The 20,869-nt window shown below is 47.3% G+C and overlaps 1 protein-coding gene across 2 annotated transcripts in view; it reads left to right on the top strand.

Moving 5' to 3' along the window:
• The first annotated feature begins 175 nt into the window (after positions 1-175).
• LOC140594963 (protein S100-A15A-like) overlaps positions 176-20,869 on the top strand; it is a 33,933-nt gene continuing 13,239 nt past the window's right edge. The window contains exon 1 of one of the 2 annotated variants that reach the window (XM_072732339.1): positions 176-318. Coding sequence is in view for 1 of the 2 variants with exons in the window: in XM_072732337.1 (XP_072588438.1) it covers positions 4,891-4,930 (40 nt within the window). In the remaining variant the exon portion in view is untranslated. Of the gene's footprint in view, positions 319-4,852; positions 4,931-20,869 lie in introns of those variants that run through there. The other variant, XM_072732337.1, reaches the window with a different exon arrangement.

Raw genomic sequence — 20,869 nt, 5'->3', positions numbered from 1 at the left:
TGAGACAGCCAGGAGCTTCCTAGAGGAAGGTTCTGCTCTGCTGGCCTCAAGGCACTGCAGATTACAAGGACGTTTAGGGTTTTTTACATTTCCTTCTGCCTGTTCCCTTGCGTGGCTAGTCGGGGCCCTGAACCCCTGAAGATGATCGAGTTGCCTGTTTGGCCCTGGCTGTGCCGCAGTGAAGCGGAGGCAGAGAGGCCACATCTGGCAGGCCCAGAGCCTGGCTGGAGAGGCCACCCGGGACACTGGATGGCTGCGTCCATGGCAGCTGCCCACCACCCAGTTGAAGGGGGGGCATACTGTCTCCGTATTCAGTGTGTAAGTGTTCTTTGCATTGGGGGTGGAGGTCTGAGTAGCTGGCAGCTGCAGGGGGTGCTTGGGATCGGGGTGGGGGGGGTGGGGGTGGGTGGGTGCAGGCTAGCCACAGCTTCTGGCCTCTGGATCAGTATTCAGTGAGCCCATCCCTGTAGCCTCAGAATGAATCACCCCAGTCATTTCATGGGAACCAAGCCTGGCTCTCAGCCCCTATCAGGGAGGATGACTAATTGAATTATTGTGTGAATCCATTGTTTGTATTTGTGGTTTCAGGGTATGGGGTGTGGGGGTAAACTGTATCTCAGGGCAATGGGGCATTTGTCACTGTTCTCTGCCCTCCAGGCCTAGTCGGAGCCAGACAAGTTCCTCTGTAAGTTCTGGGCACCTTGGAGGGAGACCACATCCTCCTTCCCCTCTTCCTCCCCCACTTCCTGGGGGCCCAACTTGGTGGAATTGTCATCCTTCTGTACGGGCTACGGGCTACGATGAGTGAACAGGGGAGAACGGCAACGGGCTACGATGGGGAGAAAGGGCGACGAGTCCTCTAGTAACCCCTCCTGCCCCTCAGGGAGTCAGAATCACCAGCCAGGGACTCAGCCCCCACAGGCTGAAAAGCCTCATCTCAGCCTTGGCGGGGTCCTTCCAACTCCATCTGGAAAAGTACCCTCCCTGCCTGTGGGGGTGGCCCCTGGAGCATGGGGCGTTCACCCTCACCATCCTGTGGGCAGACAGCAGGGTGCTGGGGGATACCGGTATGGGTTCTTTTGAACCCCAGGGGAGGAGCCTGGGGGATGGAAGCTGCCACAGCTCTGGTGCTCAGGGAGTTCCTCTTATGAAGAGGGAGACAGTATCTGGCCACCCAGGGGATGTCAGCGGCTCCAGCATAGATTCCTACATAAACAACTCAACTTTGTCTACGAGGCACCTATGTGAGTGAGTCAGTGAAAGGAAGGCCTTTTGCAAAGTCAGAATTTGAACCTCTTCCCCTCTTTCAGGGGTGAAAAGACCTTGGTGCAAAGTGAGAGGGGGAGCTGTCTCAGCAGGTAAAGACCCCTCCCCAGGGAGGAGCTGCTCTGGCCAGGCTCACCCCTGTGTTTCTGGGGTGCTCTGCTGGCTGGAGGACCAAGAGGCTGAAGTGAGACTACAAACATGCACAGTCCGCCTGCTGAATAAACAGGATTATTCTTTTTTTTTTTTTTTTTAAACAGGATTATTCTTTGGCTTCTGCTTCTCCACAGTAGTGGAGGGAATGGGAAAGAGGATTTAAAAATTAAAACAAACCCTGAATAAATAGCAAATCTTTTTGTTTGCTTTGGGAGTATGACAATTTTTAAAAGATTTTATTTTTCAATTATCCGTACATACAATGTGGGTCTCAAACTCAAGATCCCAAGACCGAGAGTCCTATGCTCTACTGACTAGGCCAGCTAGGCAGCCCAGGGTATGATTTTAAAGGTTTTGTTTTGGAGGTGATGGTGGTGGGAGGAAGCAACATTTCCAATGCTATCTGGTGGGTGCAGTCATGTTCTTAGGGGTAGTGGATGCATGAACTATTCATTTTTATTGTATTTGACTCTGATGTAAAGTTGAAGTGAACGCTTGGAGCTCACTCCGTGAAGCGGTCTGGGCTAACAGGAGGGGAGAGTTTCCTTTTTTTAAAAAATATTTTATTTATTTATTCATGAGAGGCACAGAGAGAGAGAGAGAGGCAGAGACACAGGTAGAGGGAGAAACAGGCTCCATGCAAGGAGCCGGATGTGGGACTCGAACCGGGTCACCAGGATCACACCCTGGGCTGAAGGTGGCGCTAAACTGCTGAGCCACCGGAGCTGCCCAAGGGGAGAGGTTCTGATGGGAGTCTAGGTCACCCATTGGTGGGACGGTGGAAGTGGCAGTGTGACCTCATTCACCTAGCTCAGGGTCCTTTTCTGTTTGCTGTGTATAATTGATGTTAATTCTTCTACCTCATGGCCCTGCATGAAGCTGCTGTGTTTGTGAGCTGGGGTGGGCCCAGGAAGGGGAGAGGACTGAGTCACAGAATGGAGCTCTCTGTTCCTTGCCCAGCAAATCTGGAATTAGTAAGAATAAGGCCACCTTACTTTGGTGTAGCACTTTTGTTTTTACCAGACACTTTAACATCCATTGTCTTTTGTAATCCTCAGAAGACCTGCATGTGCTATGGGTTATCAGCCCCATTTGAGTGAAAAGGGAGGTAAGAGCCTCTACTTGGGCATGGGATCAGAGCTGGGCCTTCGCCAGCCCCTTGTCAGTGCACAAGTGTGCCTTTAAAAAAATTTTTTTTTTTCTTTATTTAAGCCATCTCTGTCCCCCACAGGGGGCTCAAATGCACGACCCAGAGGACAAGAGTTGAGTACTGTTCCAACTGAGCCAGCCAGGCGCCCCTAGTGTGCATCTTATCATGACATAGTTTGGCCATTCTTTCTTCATCTTTTTTTCTACATGTCTTAATTACATATTGAGAGTATACAAAATGATTTGTAGAACACATCTAAGATGTAAGAATCATGGCACAAAACCCTCGACTGTTACCTTTATGTTTCAACCTCTTGGATGGCCTTCCCCATCCTATCTCCTTCCCTCCAAGTGGAATCATTGTCTGGTCTCTGTGTTCGTCCTTTCTTTCTTTCTTTTTCTTTCTTTCTTTCTTTCTTTCTTTCTTTCTTTCTTTCTCTTTCTTCTTTCTTTCTTTCTTTCTTTCTTTCTTTCTTTCTTTCTTTCTTTCTTCCTCTTCCTTCCTTTCCCTTTTTTTTTCTTAAGGTTTTACCCATTTATTTGACGAGAGAGAGAGAAAGAGAGAGAGCACAAGCAGGGGGAGCAGCAGAGGGAGAGGGAGAAACAGGTTTCCCACTGAGCAAGGAGGCCAACATGGGGGCCCGATCCCAGGATCCTGAGATCATGACCTGAGCCAAGGCAGATGCTCAACCACTGAACCATTACTATTCTGATCCAAATAAGTCTATAAAATTAGTCCCTGGGTGGCTCAGTCTGTGAAGCATCTGCCTTCAGCTCAGGTCATGATCCTGGGGTCCTGGAACCAAGCCCCAGGTTGGGCTCCCTGGTCAATGGGGAGTCTGCTTCTCCCTCTGCCCCTCCCCCTGCTTGTGCTCTCTCTTTTTCTTTCTCTCTCTCAGATAAATAAATAAAATCTTAAAAAAATAAATTGATCAAATTAATAAAAATCATACAAAAAGTAAATGCTTTACAAAAATAAAGAAAATTAACTTTGAAAGTGAAGGTGAAATGATATCTTAAAGAAAGGACCATCTTCATCACTGGAGCTGTTTTTGGGCTGTGGTGTGTCCTCTGCTGCTGGAAACACTGATTCTACGCTCAGGTCAACAGGGGTGGGGTTGGCTGACACCATCTTCACATAATCCTATTTCTTTTTTTTTTTTTTAAGATTTTATTTATTTATTCATGAGAGACACAGAGAGAGGCAGAGACACAGGCAGCAGGAGAAGCAGGCTTCATGCAGGAAGCCTGATGTGGGACTCGATCCCAGATCCCAGGATCAAGACCTGAGCCGAAGGCAGATGCTCAACAGCTGAACCACCCAGGTGTCCCACATAATCCCATTTCTTGTTTGATCAATGAGATGCTTTTGAATTTTTTTCGAGGCATGCAGTCTGTTGTTAATCATAAGCTATATAGTTTCTGTATTGAAAAATATTTATTTGCTTTGTCTCCCTTAATTACTTCATTTATGGATAGAGATTCCAATTCAGAGTAATTAGTATTAGTTTCAGCGCTGAAATGTCCATCCATCACCTGCTCAGAGATAAGAATAATTCTTGAGGTGGGGACTTTGCTTGTTGATTGCATTTTCTTTCTCCTCTTATAGATTATGAAGGTGTAGAAGAATGCTTTCTAGTAGAGTGAATCTTTGATTTGAAGTTTTAATATCTATAATTCTTAGGAACATCTCAATATATAAAGGATTAAAATTTCAGACTTTAAAAAATACTGAAGTAGCATTGCTATACCAACAAAGATGCTAATGTTTGATCCCTAAAAATTGTACAATATAGCAGAATTCTGAAATACAGAAAACAGACATTGTAATCATTTATTCCCTAAAACAAGCAACAGTCACATTCCCAGCTAAGCAAGATGCCTGCATCCACTCTCAGTCTCTTGGGGGAGGGAAGATGTTCACAGTCTGCCCTGAGGAAACTGCCTCCAGAAATGGGTCAAATTCCTTAATGCATCCCCCGCAAAGATAAACAAATATTTCTGTTTTCTTACCAAATCTTCCTAAGTGTATAATTACCTTTTCAGTGACAGCACACAGCTCCTTCCTGTTGACGTCCATTTATTTCAGACATCTAGATCATTTCTGGGTGTCCATTTCTCCAACCAGTCACAGATTATGTGGGCGTAAATAAATATTCTCATAAACACAGTGTTTACTTGGGAGTTAGTCTCAAGAGTGTGAGTCATTACCAGAAAAAGTCAGTTCTGTGGCATAAGTCCAGCTCCAGTTTATTATTGTATGTTCTGAGAAGTGTCCTTGTGCACAGCTCAGAGCCACAGCTTTAGTTTAGGAACACACAAATGTGTGATCCAGAGCTCGATCAGGAAATTACTGACTTTGGTAAGTAAAACTTCTCCAAGAAACTGGAAAAGCCTCTAAAACAAACTGTGTGTGTGCATGTGCATATGTTTGTGTGTGTTTGTTTCCCCATCCCTTGTCCCCAGTTTGGGGAAAAATTGTACGCACTCCTCCTTCTGTGCTCCCATTCAAGGGTTAGAGCACAGGGTTGGGAATGAGTGACCTGGGGGATCAGGCTGCACTGGGGCCTAGAACCCAGGCGCTTCCACGGGAGAGAGGCTCTGAGCAACCTGGTGATGGTCTGGTTGCCAGTCCTTTGGCTGCTCCGCTCAGTGCCATCTGTCCTCTGGGAGTGCCCTGAGAGGCCTGAGGTAGCATGATTGCCATGGACAGCCTGGCAGATGGCCAGATCTTTGGACACTGGCTGGCTGGAGCAGAAACCAGAGCATTCTGCTCCTCTTTAGGGATGTGCCACACAGTGCTAGTGACTGCAGCCCCACAGGGTAAGGAAAAAGTTGAATTAGACATCTTGGCCTTAGTTCTCCTACATTGCTGTCAAATTTGTCTTTGTTTAAAATCATACCAGCTTCTACTATGGATTGAATACAGTTCCCTCCTCCCCCATTCCTATACTGAAGTCCTAATCTCCAATGTGATGGTACCTAGAGAGGTGAAGCCTGTGGGGTATGATCAGGTTTGGGAGAGGTCATCAGAGTGGAGCCCTTGGAGCCCCTGTGGGACGCCTGGGTGGCTCAGTGGTTGAGCGTCTGCCTTTGGCTCAGGGCATGATCCTGGAGTTCCGGGATCGAGTCCTGCATCGGGGTCCCTGCAGGGAAACTGCTTCTTTCTCTGCCTATATCTCTGCCTCTCTTTCTGTGTCTCTCATGAATAAATAAATAAAATCTTAAAAAAAGAGAGAGAGGGAGAGAGAATGGAGCCCTTGTGATAAACTTGCTGCTCTCTGCGAGTAGAAAGGAGGGCTGCTCACATACCAGACACTTGTCTGGTCTGATCTTGCCAAGTTCATGCAATCCCCTGTATTTCCTGGAAGCCCCCTCAGGTTATCCTTTATGATATATCGGATCCCAGGCACAGGTAAGAGCTCCCACAGTCCTCTATGCCTGTCCTTATCACATGAGAGTGTGACAATCCTTCTGCAAGCCTGACCGCTTCCAGCTCCAGCCCCACTCCTGATACCCACTGTGACCTATTCAGTGCCACGGACCATGTCATCCTCATGTTTGTTGAGCACAGAGCCTACTACACAGTAGGTGTTTGATGAATCTTTGTTGAAGGGATGAACTCCTTTCCACCCTGGAGAGTGTGGTGGGTTGGAGGCAGGACCTAGGGGTGAGGTTTTCATGTAGGACTGCAGTCCCACAAAGCCCCACAAACCCATCAGTCATCATTTCAGGAACACAGTGAGGGCTCATTCTTGCTGCTGAGGGGTTGGTGGACAGGCCCAGCTCTGGTGGGCACACAGGGTGCTCTGTGCCTTTACCCGACATGGTGCTTGCCCTAATGCAGGCACTTACTATTATAAGCAGCTCAATGAGTGCATGGGACTTGTGAGGTGCAGTGGACCAGCCTGTCCCCTCCAAGTGTTCTCCAATAACCCCTTCTTGGCCATCGTTTTTCTCTACCCCTGAATGAAATCCTTCTGGTCTCATAGCCTTTCCGTCTTCAGATGGGAAAAGCCCCAGTCAGAGGTTCCCCCACCCCTGGTCTTGGGGAAGCTGCCATGGGAGAGGGTGAGGGCAGCATCTTCACCGGTGCCTCCTTCCTGCTCCATGGGAGCTTTGGCCCTCCAGGCAGGTGAGAGGAGAAAGTGAGACCACAAAGTTCTCTCTTCCCAATGTATTTATAATCTGGCCTTGGCATCCTCATTGGGTGGTGGGAGTAATTCTTGTGGGTTTGTCAGAGCTGCCCCTGGTTTCCAACAAAAGTCTCCACAGACTCTTCACTGGGGCCACCCTGTCTGGTAGGCCATCCCCCTTCTGTGGGGGTGCACATGTGGCTGCAGGTCCTGAGCAGCCACCCGGCTACTGGGGTTGCAGTCACACCGCTCTGGAGACACTTCTCCCCATCTGCTGCTGCGCAGGACGCTTCTTCCCTGTAGGTCTTGGCTATGAGTCAGGAATCACTGCTGGTGGGTGCCAGTTCCGTAGGACGCAGCCAGAGCTCTCTGAGTGGCTCTCGCCTGGGTTAGGGAGAGGGGAAGCACCCTGCCCTCACCCTCCATGGGGTGTGGGGTGGGGAAGGAGGACACACCCTGCCAGCATTCCAGTTTACTCGTCTCTCTGAGCACCCCAGTCTTCCCTACCCTTGAGGTGAGGGATGGATCAAGTCACCTCCTGCCTTGAAGGTGGTTGTGTAGACATATAACAGCCTTGTTCTCAGCTTTGAGGTCACAGTGAGGGAGACAGCACCCTGTTAGTTTAGGTTTGTGGAATGAACACATGCACAGCTGAACTTAGTGTCCCGAGTGACAGGCCTGTCACCAGCAGAACTGTGGCTGTGCAGGTGGAGACGTGAGCCCTAGCTCTCTCCTTGCCTGGCATGTGTTTTTGGAACACATGGAACACATGGAACACCACTTCCTCTCTTTCACAGTTGTCTCCTCTCTAAAATCAGGATAATTGCGGAGCCTGCCATACGGCGGTGAGGTAGACCAGGGCTGCCCACAGGGGTGTCCCAACTCTGGCAGAGCCTTTGGTTCTGGTGTCACTTGTCCTCGGTGGGAGGTGGGTGGGTAGCAGATGGGAGTGAGGCGGGCGGCTCAGGTTTCTTGGTTTGGCAGGAAGCGTCAGGAGGAGGATGTCTGGGAGGTGGGTTCATGGTGAGGGATTCAGAGGAGGGTGAGGCTGGTTTCTGGCCCCTGGGCAGGAGACTGTTGGAGAAGACAGGTCCCTGCCGAGGCTGCTCCCACCTACCTGTCCTTGAGGATGCTCGCTCAGTCTGCTTGGGGACAACTTGCCTTGTGGGCTTTCACCAGTGTGTGTGTGTGTGTGTGTGTGTGTGTGTGTGCAGGGAGGGGGGTCCTGCATCCCTGAGAACTAGTCCAGTTCTTTTCTCCCCATGGGGTCATCTCTCCTCTCTGGCTGGGCGGTGCAGTGACCCGGGTCTTGGCCTGGGCAGCTGACGCATGTGCTCTTGTGGTTTTCTTGCAAACATTTCTGCAACCCCCTTCCTTGTCTTGGAAGTGGACACTTTATTTCATGATAGCTGCACAGAGCTAGTGAGTCAACGGGGACCAGGTTATTGGTATGGAAGGACTTGGGAAGTTCAGAGTTCCCTGCGAAGGCCCATGGAGGCCAGTCGGTCCTTGGTGTTACTGCCGCCTTCACGTCCAGCCACACCAGTCTGACCACTGCCCCTTCCCTACCGCCACCTCAACCCGGTGGTGCTCCAAGACATACTGCCTTACTCTTACCTGCCCCAGGATGAGCACCTGACCGTGGGCATGGCTGCTCCCTCAGCACTGCTCCTGGTGCCGATGGCCTTGGCCAGCCTGCTGTGCCCAGTCCTTCCTGGCACGGTCACATAGGAGGCACTTGACGGACAGTGGCCGATTGGCCATCCTGACCCAGCTACAGTGTGGCTCTGCCTGGGTGAGTGATGCAGCAAGACAGGGCTCATCGCCAGGAAGAAATTATATCTGGATGCTGGAGTTAGATCCAGGTGATGTGGTTTCCTAAAGGCAGTTTCTGAAACTGCTGGAGTTTCAGTACGACAAGTTTGAGAACATGAGGGAGAAATGAGGAAACTATTTGGAGGACATCCTCAGCCTGACATTCTCTGGAATGTTCTGTGGAAGTGGAGTTCTCTGGGTCTTTTGCTATAAATATAAACTTTACATCAGTGAGGTGTCAGAATGCTCTTTTTTCTAAGCTTCAAACCCAGTTTTTTTTTTTTTTTAAGAGTTTATTTATTCGGGATCCCTGGGTGGCTCAGTGGTTGAGCATCTGCCTTTGGCTCAGGGCAAATCCCAGTTTGGGGATCGAGTCCCGCATCGGGCTCCCTGCATGGAGCCTGCTTCTCCCTCTGTCTGTGTTTCTGCCTCTCTCTGTGTCTCTCATGAATAAATAAATAAAGTCTTAAAAAAGATTTTGTTTATTCATTTGGGAGAGAGAGAGAGAGAGAAAGAGGAGAGAGAGAAAGAGAGAGAGAAAGAGAGTGCACAAGCAGGGGAAGCCAGAGGAAAAGATGGAGAAGCAGATTCCCTGCTGAGCAGGGAGACAGACCTATGTGGGACTCAATCCCAGGACCCTGAGACCATGACCCAAGCCGAAGGCAGATGCTTCACTGACTGAGCCACCCAGGTACCACAAATATTTTTTAAATAAATGAAATAGTATCAAGAATATGCTTGCAGCTTGTATGTGTAGTGACTTGATTTTTTTTGTTAAATTGCTTCTCATATGAAAATATATAGAAAATAACTGCAAGGAGATACCTCTGGATGATGAAACTATGTTAGGCCACCATGTTTTATGATCTTATTTTTAATGAATAGGCATTACTTTTTAAACCAGTGATATAAAACTAGTTTTATTTTGAAAAGCAAAAGTTAGAGAGATAGGGCACAGAAATCATGGAAGCACTGGGGTTGATGGAGGCAAGCAGGATTTCATGTGTTTCTGGGGAAGATCAGGAGTTTCCTGGTAAGGCTGGAGTAAGGTCCCAGGATGGAAGAAGATGCCAGATAGTCCCAGGAACAATGGCTGGGACAGAACTCAAATCTGAGGAAGTTTGGGGGTGGAACTGAGGCAGATATAAGAGTGGGCTTATGACCTGGCAGTCTTGTGGCCACTCTCCCAGGGCAGTGAGTGAACTAGGTGAGGCTGAGGGTGAACACCCTCCCCTCAACCGTTGTCTGATTCAAGGCTCATTTTTCTTTAGTATTGCTCATATTTATTCCTGCAAGTTTTAGTGCTGATCTTCAATTCTTCAGAGACCCATTGGTAATTAATTCATGAATGAAGGCCTCTCCAGGACAGTTTAATCCATTGTTATTGCTAACACAACTTTTCCTTATCCCCAATTCAGAGAGAAATGGGAAGTATATCAACTAAAATAATATTAAAAAGTATAAAACTGGGCCAGAAGATAGATGAGGTAAGCTTGGACATGTTGGTGAACCATAAATCAAGAATTCTGTCAAGGGCTCGTGAGGTTATATAATAAGGTAAAAGAGTCAGCTATTTATAAAGACAAATGAATATGTGAAAATCCAAGTATTCCTAAGGATGAGAGAAAAGGAAGGAGGAAGGGATAGACAGATGATTGGGAGGGTGGGGACACAGCCTTAATGAATGCCAGGATGTCATTGGTGGTCGTCAGCGTCCTCATCTCACTTCTCTGGAAATTGTGATTAAAGAGAAGGAATTAAGCATTTCTTCTGCTTCTCTGGTATGAGCTGTGTTTCAGGATAACCAAATAGCCCACTTGTGGAGGGAAAGTTCTTCCATTCAAAGAATTCAAGATAGTAAATAGAACGGTTGCCCAGAGCTGTTTTCAGTACATTTGTTACCTCCTTGGTGGGCTTCTATAGTCTACTCCCTCAGCAACAAATCAACCTGCAATTCTGTTATCACCTCATACTTGTATTGAATACAATGTGTTCATCTCCATCATTTCTGGCTGTTCCTGGACCTGAGACTATGAGTGGCTCTCCAGAGCCATATGGAGATCTGATAATGGATCTTGAAGCGGAGGCCCTAGTACCTCCAACTCATGGGTCAGTTCTTTCACATGGGTCTTTTCTCCCTGTGATTCATTACTCCTCATCTGTGCCAGGTACTGTGTCTGGTTGTGAGGGTTTAAGGAGGGAGCTGCCTGCGGTGGAACCAGTGAGAATAAGATAGAGACCCTTGCATTCAGTACAATGTGGGAATTGAGAAATACGGATGTGGGTCCTGGGGAGTCTGGAGAGAAGGGGAGGGAACTCTTTTGGGTGAAGCAGGAGGGTTTGTAAAGCAGTCAGAGAATGGGGGGAAGAGAATCACAGGCAAGGCTGAGAGAGTGGATGGAGGTTGGGAGGGGTCCCTGCAGGACGTGGTATGGTCAGGGGTCCAGAGGGGCTCATGTGGTGGGGGGTGGGGTGCATGCAGGTGAACCTGGAGTCCTGTTCCTAGTGGAGAGTAGCCCCCTTGAAGTAGCCCCATGGCCTTTGTCTCTGGTTCTTTTGCATGTCCCTGAGGTGACGGAGTCATGGACATATCTGTATTTTTTTTAATGAATTTTTAAAGTTTTTTTTTTAAATTTAAAAGTATTTATTTATTCATGAGACACACACACACACACACACACACACAGAGAGAGAGAGAGAGAGAGAGAGAGAGAGAGGCAGAGGCACAAGGAGAAGCAGGCTCCACGCAGGGAGCCCAATGCGGGACTCGATCCCCGGTCCCCAGGATCAGGCCCTGGGCTGAAGGCGGCGCTAAACTATGAGCCACCTGGGCTGCCCACATATCTGTATTGATGATGCCTCCGGAAACCCAGTCCCTGCCCCCAAGGAACTTAGACTACAATCAGTGGTTCTCAGACTTTCTCTAGGACACAGTAAGAAAAATTCCAGCCCAACTCAAAGCAAAGCAAGAGAGAATAAACCAAACAACCTTGGGACACTCCTTTATTTTTATTTTTATTTTTATTTTTATTTTTATTTTTATTTTTATTTCTATTTTTTGGACACTCCTTTAAATGCAGCTTCTGGGGGACCTGGGTGGCTCAGCTGGTGAAGCACCTGCCTTGGGCGCAGGTCATGATCTCAGGGTCCTGGGATTGAGCCTCCTCCTCCAACTTCGGGCTCTGTCTCTCTCCTTTATCAGAGCAGTTCTGTTGTTGGCTATAAGTATCTGCTTTCTTCACACGATTGTTTGAAGAAAGTATTTTTGAGGGACGCCTGGGTGGCTCAGGTTGAGTATCTGCCTCCAGCTCAGGACATAATCCTTGGGTCCTGGGATTGAGTCCTGTATCAGGCCCCCCAAAGGGAGCTTGCTTCTCCCTCTGCCTGTATCTGCCTCTCTTTCCGTGTCTCTCATGAATAAATAAATAAGGTCTTAAAAAAAAAAAGAAAAGGGTTTTGGGATAAGAAGTTTTGGGCTTTCAGAGCCTTAATTTCAATTAAGGTTTTTTTTTTTTTTAAGATTTATTTATTTCAGAGAAAGAGCCCTCGAGTGCAGGGAGGGGAAGAGGGAGAAGCAGACTTCTTGCTGAGCATGGAGTTCACCCCAGGACCTTGAGATCTTGAAATCAAGAGTGGGCTACTTAACCTACTGAGCCTCCCAGGTACCCCAATTACGGGCTTTGAACAAGAGAGTGAGCAGTGGAGGCAGTTAAAATAGAGAAATACAGTATATGGAGAAGAGGGCCTAGGACGGGCACCCCTATTTTTGATCTGTCTGGGGGCCACAGGCAGGTCGCTGTGTGGAAGGACAGACAGAGAAGAGGAGGCGCCGTTGGAACCTGGGGTCCTGGCAAAGACTCTACTTGAAATAGTGGAATATTCCATGGCAGAGGTGAGTGTGGATGTCTGAGGTATGAACCAGAGTTTTCTAAGTGAACGGGAGGTAGAGGGCATGGTGTGGGCAAGGGCATGGAGAGTTCAGGAAACCCTGCAGGGTGCAGTGGGCCTCCTCCTTCGAGGCCTGGTCTCTCCGGTATGGAGATGGTACTCTGCTTCCAGGTTGTTCTGGATATTTGATGAGGGAATCTGAGCCCTGCTCTCAGGGACCTTGAAGTCAAGACCAGAGGTCATACTCAAAATATTTTCAGAAACAAGTAGAAAATTTGTGGCAGTGAAGGACAATGCAATCTAAAGTGTAATTTACTCTATTCTCAGTGGAGGGCCCCATGCCCCAGAGAAGGAAAGCCTAGTGTCGGAGGGCAGGACTGCTGTGGTGTAGAGCTAGCCGAGTGCTGACCAGGGAGCAGCAGAGTCTCGCTGTGAGTGGGATGACCTGTGGAGTCCTCAGGCCCAGGGGGCAGCCTGTAGGGGGGGTGTTGAGGGTGGTGACAGAAAGGCAAGTTCTCTGGACTTTATCCTGGGTCCAGGCATTCCCTAAGCACCTGTGGAAGCTGTCAGGCTCTCTTGGCAGTGGCCCGAGACTGTCCTGAACTGACAAAGTGAGTGGGGTTCATTCTGCTTCCCTCAAGGGAGCCTACTTTATCTATCGGCATGTAGAGAAAAGGTTTGAGGCCTCTGCTGCTGGTCCCAGAAGGCTTCAGACACCTCTGAGCCAAGGAATGACCATGAGGAAGCAGCAAATGAAGAGATAGGAGCCTATGGAGAGGCTGGGGTATCGGTGAGAAAGAGGAGCGACCAGGAACCAGGCCCTGCCTTGGGGAGGTGGGGAGAAGCATGAAGAGATCCTTTCAAGGAAGCACGTGTTAGATTTGTTGTTTCTCGGCAAAGTGGCTGCAGGAGAAACCCAGATGACTTTGGGTCATCCCAGTAAACACATGGAAGGCTAAAGATATCATTTCCTTCAGAACAAACTGTGAGGAGCAGATAATGCTCTAAGGGACACAGGTGCCTGTATGGAGGTGGCTGCCTGAGGATCCTGCATCCATATGGGAAAGCCTATCTGGGGAATGTGGCAGATGGAATTAGGAAACCCAAAAAGTGTCAGCTGGGCCGTTCTTCATGAGTCCAAGGGACCCCTCTCCTAGGCCCCTGCCGTCTGAAATCCTATCTGCTCTTTGGTGGGGGAGGCTCTGTGGAGAAGCTCAGCTCTAGAGCTTTTTACCCTTTCCTGGCTTCTTTAAGTCAAGTCTCATAACCCTGGAGTCATTGGCCTTGTTCCTAGTGTCTGAATTCTGGGGTCACCATCTCATTGGGTCTAGATAGTGGTTCTCTCTGCATGGCCTAGGCTTCCCTTGGCGTTTTATGGGGAAGTGGCAGAGTCAGGGGTCCTGGGTTCCAGTTCTATGTCTGTCATTCCACTGCCTCTGTGCAATAATCTGTCTTTCCCCCAGGGTTTCTTTGAGAGTCTAGTAAGATGATGTCACTGAAAGTGCCTTGACTGGCTCAGGGAGCCTCACTGTTGGAGAAAGTCCCTTGTTCAAAGTGTCAGTGTTCTCTACACAGCTGTCCCTGTCAGAGCGGCAGGAGGGTAAAACCAGGGCTCTGGAAACCACTCAGTGCTGCTGGGACCTGGAGCCTACATGGCTCCCTGGACGGAGGTCCCCTTGCCCCCATTACAGTCCTGGTGACTTTGCTGTGCAGACATTCGTGTTCACGGCTATCTGCATTCCAGATCATCGATGGTGTTGCACAGGCCCTGGGTGACCCCTTACCTGCCCCAGAGGCTGACACAACAAGTGTCCCATAGAACGTGGAACACAGGTGCCTGGGAGCTGGGCTGACTTGGGTTCGAGTCCTGGATTTGCATATAGTAGATGCACATCCTGCCTGTGTTACTGAGCTGCTCAAATCCTCAATTTCCCATCTGTGTAACGGGGACAGCAATACTCAGCTTAGAGGTTGGAAAGGTGTATGTAAATCATCAGCACAGAACTTCTGGTTCCCAGTCCAGTGTGCAAACAGTGTGGACTTTGTCATTCCCATTCTTGCAATAAGAAAAGAGCTGAAAAAACTAAAAGCCAACAACTCTACTTGGGTTCCTCAGAGAATCGAGGTCACAGGGCAAACCATTGTCCTGAAGATGAGAGAGAAAGACAGGAAATCCCAGCTGACGGGAGCAGAGGCCACTGCTGGAGCCTGGGGGGAGCACTTGGAGGGGACTTGGCTAGAGGGTCAGTGTGAAGAAGGTGAGTGACTAAAGCTCCTGGGGCCCGGCCTTCCCGGAGCCTTTATACCTCCCTGAGTTTTACCTCTGGGAGTCGCGTTGGCTTCTCAAGGTGAAGATCACAGAAGAACCTCCTTGGGCTTCTAGCAAGGAGGAAAATCATAACCATTTGGAATAAGCTAGAGCTCTGTGCTCTCCTTTCCTGTTTGAAGGTAAATATTTTACCAGAGTCTATCTGACTGGGGTTTTATCAGGGCCTAGACAACCCAGGAGATGAGAGATGCCTAGTTCAGCCCCGAGGCTTTCCTGTGCCTTGTATGAGGAGGAGCTGCAGAGCTTGTGAAGGTCCCAGCCCTGGGCCAGGCCCCACTAAAAGACTGAGACCTAACCGTGGGATTTCTGAAGGCTTTCTCTGTCCCCACAGCTCACCAGCACAGCAGTAGGGGCTCCTGCACGGCAATGACATTTACTGCTAAGTGTTTCCCCACTTATTCATGGGGGACATGGCCCAAGACCCACGGTGGATGCCTGAAACCCAGACTCACTGTAGCACCCTGTAGGCACAACATTTCCCAACACCTACCTATGGTAAAGCTTAATTTTTAAATTAGGCACTACTTTTTACTAATGTATAAATTAGTAAGATGTTAAAAGAATTACCGACAGCGATAGATAGAACAAGCATGACAATATGCTGTAATGAAAGTGATGTGAATGGTTGACAGTAACAAACCAGGGAAAGCAGAACTGTAGACCCAGGGGTTTGTATATTATTCCAAATAGGCTCACATCGCCTAGCCCCCTTTTATTTTTTTAAAGATTTTTTTAAATTTATTCATTAGAGACACACAGAGAGAGGCAGAGACACAGGCAGAGGGAGAAGCAGGCTCCATGCAGGGAGCCCGATGTGGGACTCCATGCCTGGATCCTTGGATCCCTGGGGATCATGCCCTGAGCTGAAGGCAGGTGCTCAACCACTGAGCCATCCAGGCGTCCCACATCACTTACCCCTTGAGCCTGTTACCTTTGATGTAAAATAGGTGAGCCTCCTTAAGTGAGGCGACGTATGTGAGCATGCTTTGGAAAGTGGAAGGAGGGGTAGAGATGTTAACAATCATTATTAGACAGTAATCCATGCTGGTTTGTGGGTCAGGGAAAGGTCTGTTGGTCAAACATGTGTCTTTTGTCTGCAATAAAAATCTCCCCCCATTAGACTCACCTCTTTGGATTCAACTGCTGCTTCTGGTAGTTTCTCCTCATGTACCCCTAAGAGTGGAAGTAACACAGTAGAGATCATAATACCAAGTGAAATGCATCCCTAAAACTCTAGAGAGTTTTTTATTTTCCTGGCATTTCTTCTCAGGTGCGCTAAATTGGTAAAACCCACAATCCTTCCTCCTGAGCCAGAAATCCCAGTTCTTTTTTTACCGTGGTCTTCTTTCCTGCTCACCTTCTTTACTCTCTCATGACTACCACACTCACACAGAACACTGCACTTCTTCTTTTTCTTCTTCTTCTTTTTTAAAAGATTTTATTTATTTATTCATGAGAGACCCAGAGAGAGGCAGAGACACATGCAGAGGGAGAAGCAGGCTCCATGCAGGGAGCCCAATGTAGGACTCCATCCCAGGGCTCCAGGACCACGCCCTGAACTGAAGGCAGATGCTCAACCGCTGAGCCACCCAGGTGTCCCAGAACATCGCACTTCTGACACTTCTGGTCACCAGTGTGTGGGGTTTTAACCTACACCAAGCAATTCTCTGTGATACTGGTTGGGCGTCTTACAATTTAATTCAGTTCTGACACCGCACCATCCACCTGGAGACAGTGTCAGATCCCACAGGTTAAGGGCTCAGTCCCACAGGACTATGCCCATACCTCCATTTGAGATGCCAATCACAAGTAGTAGGCCCCTGGGTCACTCACAATTTCTGTCCAACTTGGCTACAAATTGGAGTTTCCTCTGAACTCCTACACCTTTGGATTTGATTAGTTTGCTAGAGCAGGTCACAAAATCCAGGGAAACACTTAGCAGTTTATTAAAGGGAATGATAAAGATACAGACGAACATCAAGGTGGAAGAGAGGTATAGGGAGAGGTATGTGGGAAAGGTCATGGAGTTTCCATGCTCTGTCTGGGTGCACCCCTCTCCAATACCTCCAACTGTTCACCAACCTGGAAGCTCCTGCACCCCACATTTTTGGATTTTATGGAACCTTCTTCACATAGGCATGATGGATCATTAACTCAATTTCTAGCCCCTCTCCCCCGTCTGGAGGGTGGGGAGGGGGGAGTGAAAGTTTCAATTTCTAATCAGGGCTTGCTCTTACCAGTGACCAGCCCCAACCTGGGAGCCATCCAAGTGCCCACCCAGATTCACCTCATTAGAACAAAAGATGCTTCTAGTGTTCTTATCACATAGGAGATTACAAGGGTTTCAGGAGCCCTGTTTTAGGAACTGGAGTAAATGACCAAATATTAGAACCCAAGATGTTCTCAGTGCTTTCATCACCCAGGAAATCCCAAGGGTTTCAGGGGCTTGTGCCGTACATTCAGAGCAGAAACCAATGATCTATTTTCTCAGCTCCAAAGAACACAGACCTCTGAATCATTCACCCTGGCAGTTGGGAATGGGGTGGCATGGGATAGAGTAAAAGCTAATTGGTTCTGGGCCTTTTTGTGTGTGTGTGTGTTTTTTTTACTCTGTTTTTTGAAAAAAAGTTCTTTTTAAAGATTTTATTTATTTATTCATGAGAGACACAGAGAGGGAGGCAGAGACACAGGCAGAGGGAGAAGCAGGCTCCACACAGGGAGCCCGACGTGGGACTTGATCCTGGGTCTCCAGGATCACGCCCTGGCAGGCACTAAACCACTGAGCCACCCGAGCTGCCCTCAACCTATGAGCCACCTACGTGTCCCCTGTTTTTTGAAATTTTAATTTAATTTAAATTCCAGTATAGTTAACATACAGTGTTCTATTAGTCTCAGGTGTATAATGTAGTGATTCAGCACTTCCACGCATCACCCATCATCATCCATCATCATGCTGCATCATGCCATAGTCCCCGTCACCTGTTTCCCTCTCCTCCCACCCTTCTCACTGTGTTCTCTGTAGTTAAGAGTCGATTTCTTGGTTCGTCTCTCTCTCTTTTTTACCCTACAAATATGATATTTGTCTTTCTCAGACGGACTTATTTCATTTAGCATGATACTCTTTAAATCCATCCACGTCAATGTAAATGGTAGGTATTCATTCTTTCTGATGGCCGAGTAATATTTCATTGTATATATACCACACCTTCTTTACCTGTTCATCAGTTGACGGACTCTTGGGCTGCTTCCGTAACTTGGCTATTGTAGATAATGCTGCCATAAACCCCAGGGTGCATGCATCCCTCTGAATTAGTGTCTTTGTATTCTTTGGGTAAATACCCAATGGTGTGACTATTAGATCCTAGGGTAGTTCTATTTTTAACTTTTTGAGGACCCTCTGTGCTGTTTTCCTCAGTGGCTGTGCTAGTTTGCATTCCCACCAACAGTGCAAGAGGGTTCCTTTTTCCTCCACATCCTTGCCAACACTAGCTGTTTCTTCTGTTTTTGAGTTTAGCTGTTCTGAAAGGTGTGAGATGATATCTCATTGTGGTTTTGATTTGCATTTCCCTGATGATGAGTGATGCTGAGTGTGTTTGCATGTCTGTTGGCCATCTGGATACCATCTTTGGAGAAATGTCTGTACATGTCTTCTGCCAGTTTTTAAATTTATTATTTTTTTGGTGTTGAGTTATAGTTCTTTATATATTTTGGATACTAACCCTTTATTGGATATGTTATTTGCAAATATCTTCTCCCATTCCGTAAGTTGCCTTTTTTATTCTGTGTTTTGATTTAAGTCCCCAAACTGAAGGCCAGCTGTCCTGTCCAAGTACTTTTGCTCAGGCTGAATATAATAACAAAGGGCCAAAGGCCCTTTGCTTTCACCTCATTTACTGAGAGAGTCCAGAAGCAAACTCCATCTGCTGCCAGAGCCTTTGTTCTCCAACCAACGATTCTCTCTCTCTCTTCCATCTTAAAATGTTGTATCCAGGGATTGAAACAAGGGGAGGGTGCTGCTGCCTGTTTGCTTTAGTTAAAACCAGTGCAGTCCAGTGACTTCTTCATATGGAGGTCTGGGCAGAGAAGGTCCCTGACATTACATCCATTTTCTTATGGAGCCTTAGTTGCTGCCTCAGCCTTGATATCAGCCCCTGAGTGGGGAGGTGAGGTCTCCCAGGGTTCTGGTTCTGTTCTGGCCAGAACTTGGGCCATCTCCTGCAGACCAGAGACTTGAGCACTTCGTTTAGTGGGTGGCGGGATGCCAAGTTGTGTAAAGATTGGCAGGTTCTGGCTCTGGGGTGTCACTCTTGCCTCTGTGGCTTCCTCTCAGTCCCTGTGGTAGCTGTTGTAATAAACCCTAACATCTAGTACTGTGACTCATCCGATTTTTCTTCATAATCGTCTGTGCTATTCTTAGCCTTTAGCATTCCATATACTTTTTAGAATTAGTAGGTCAATTTCTGCAAAAATCCTGGATGGATTTTGATAGGGATTGTACTGAATCTTCGGGTAAGTTTTGGGAGAATTGACAGCTTTGCAATAGCAGAATCTAAAAAAAAAAAAAAAAAGCAGAATCTTCTGGTCCATGAACATGGTGTATCTTTTTTTTTTTTTTTTTCATGGTGTATCTTTTAATAGCTTTCTATCCCATTTAGGAATGGAATAAACTCCAAATAAACTCCAAATTTGCAAAGTCTTCCTTGGTCTGGCCTCTGCATCCCTCACAGATGTAATCTCACCTCCTTTCTCTCTCTGTCTCTCTGCTCTTCGTTTACATTATTCTGGCTGTTTTCCTTCTGTCTCTCCCACCTGCATGTGCGCTTGGATCAGCCATTTTCTCAAACTACAGGATTCTTCTCTCAGCAGGATCGTCTGTTATTCAGAGGCACGATAACATGGTTAATGTACAACATGGTGATGATAGTTAGCAAAACTGTATTGCATACTTGTCATCTACTGAAAGGATAAATCTTAAATCTTCCCAACACACATACACACAATGGTAATAGTGGAGAGTTATGAAGATGTTTGTTAGCTCGATTATGGTGATCATTTCACAATGTACACATGTATCAAACCTTCGAGTTGTACATCTTAAATATATATAATTTTTATATGTCAATGATACCTCAATAAAGCTGTTAAAAAAAGAGAAAAGAAAAATAGGTGCCATGGAGCCAGTCTAGGTTTGAATTGTGCCTTTGCATTTAGTAACTATGTTGCTTTGAGCATGTTCCTTGACTGATTCCTTGGGTTCTTTATCAGCAATCCTTGGGTTCTTTATCAGCAATCATTTTTTTTTTTTAATTTTATTTACTCATGAGAGATACAGAGTGAGAGAGAGAGGCAGAGACACAGGCAGAGGGAGAAGCAGGCTCCATGCAGGGAGCCTGACGTGGGACTCGATCCCAGATCTCCAGCGGTGCTAAACCGCTGTGCCACCGGGGCTGCCCTTTATCACCAATCCTTATGCAGGTGAGACGAATGGGTAGGTGTGGAGTCTGCTCAGGCCAGAGGAAGTGCTCATTTAGTTATTTCTATATATTTAGTAATATTCTCTGTTTCCAGAAGCCTTCTGATTCTACAGAAGCAGCCCCGTCACTCTTCATACACTGATACCATTCTAATTTTCTACATGGCAAAGAAACGAAGTTACCCAGAAAATGCAATAATGTCACACTTTGTCTTTCATCTCGAAGAGTCTCCCTAATGATTCTAAAGCATCTAATAACCCCTCTCAGGCTTAGACCATCACTGGGTAGTTCCAGATACGACCAGGGAGGCCATTGAGTATGATATTAGTTGGTTCTAACGATAAAGATAAAAATGGGTCTGTAAAATAGAAAGTAGATAAACACTGATGAGAACTGGTAAAAATCCCAAATGGAGCTTCATTTAACCATTATAACCTGGTTCATTATCTTTGGTGTCAAAGTGGCCGTATTTCTTTACTTTTTAAAGTAATTGTTTGAAATCCACCCCCTGCCTCCCGGAACCTAATATTCTCTAGAGGTGTTGGGCTTCAGGGCCAATTTTGAGCTAGCTTTCTCAAGCTAACTAGACAGGTAGTCCTTTGCTGCAGCAGCTTGTGGCCTGTCTTTACAATTGGACGGAGGTGAGGTGAGGACTATGC

This window comes from Vulpes vulpes, chromosome 13, assembly GCF_048418805.1.
Source record: "Vulpes vulpes isolate BD-2025 chromosome 13, VulVul3, whole genome shotgun sequence".
NCBI lineage: Eukaryota > Metazoa > Chordata > Mammalia > Carnivora > Canidae > Vulpes > Vulpes vulpes.
Note: the sequence above shows the minus strand (reverse complement) of the source record. Positions and strands in the feature narration are given on the sequence as shown.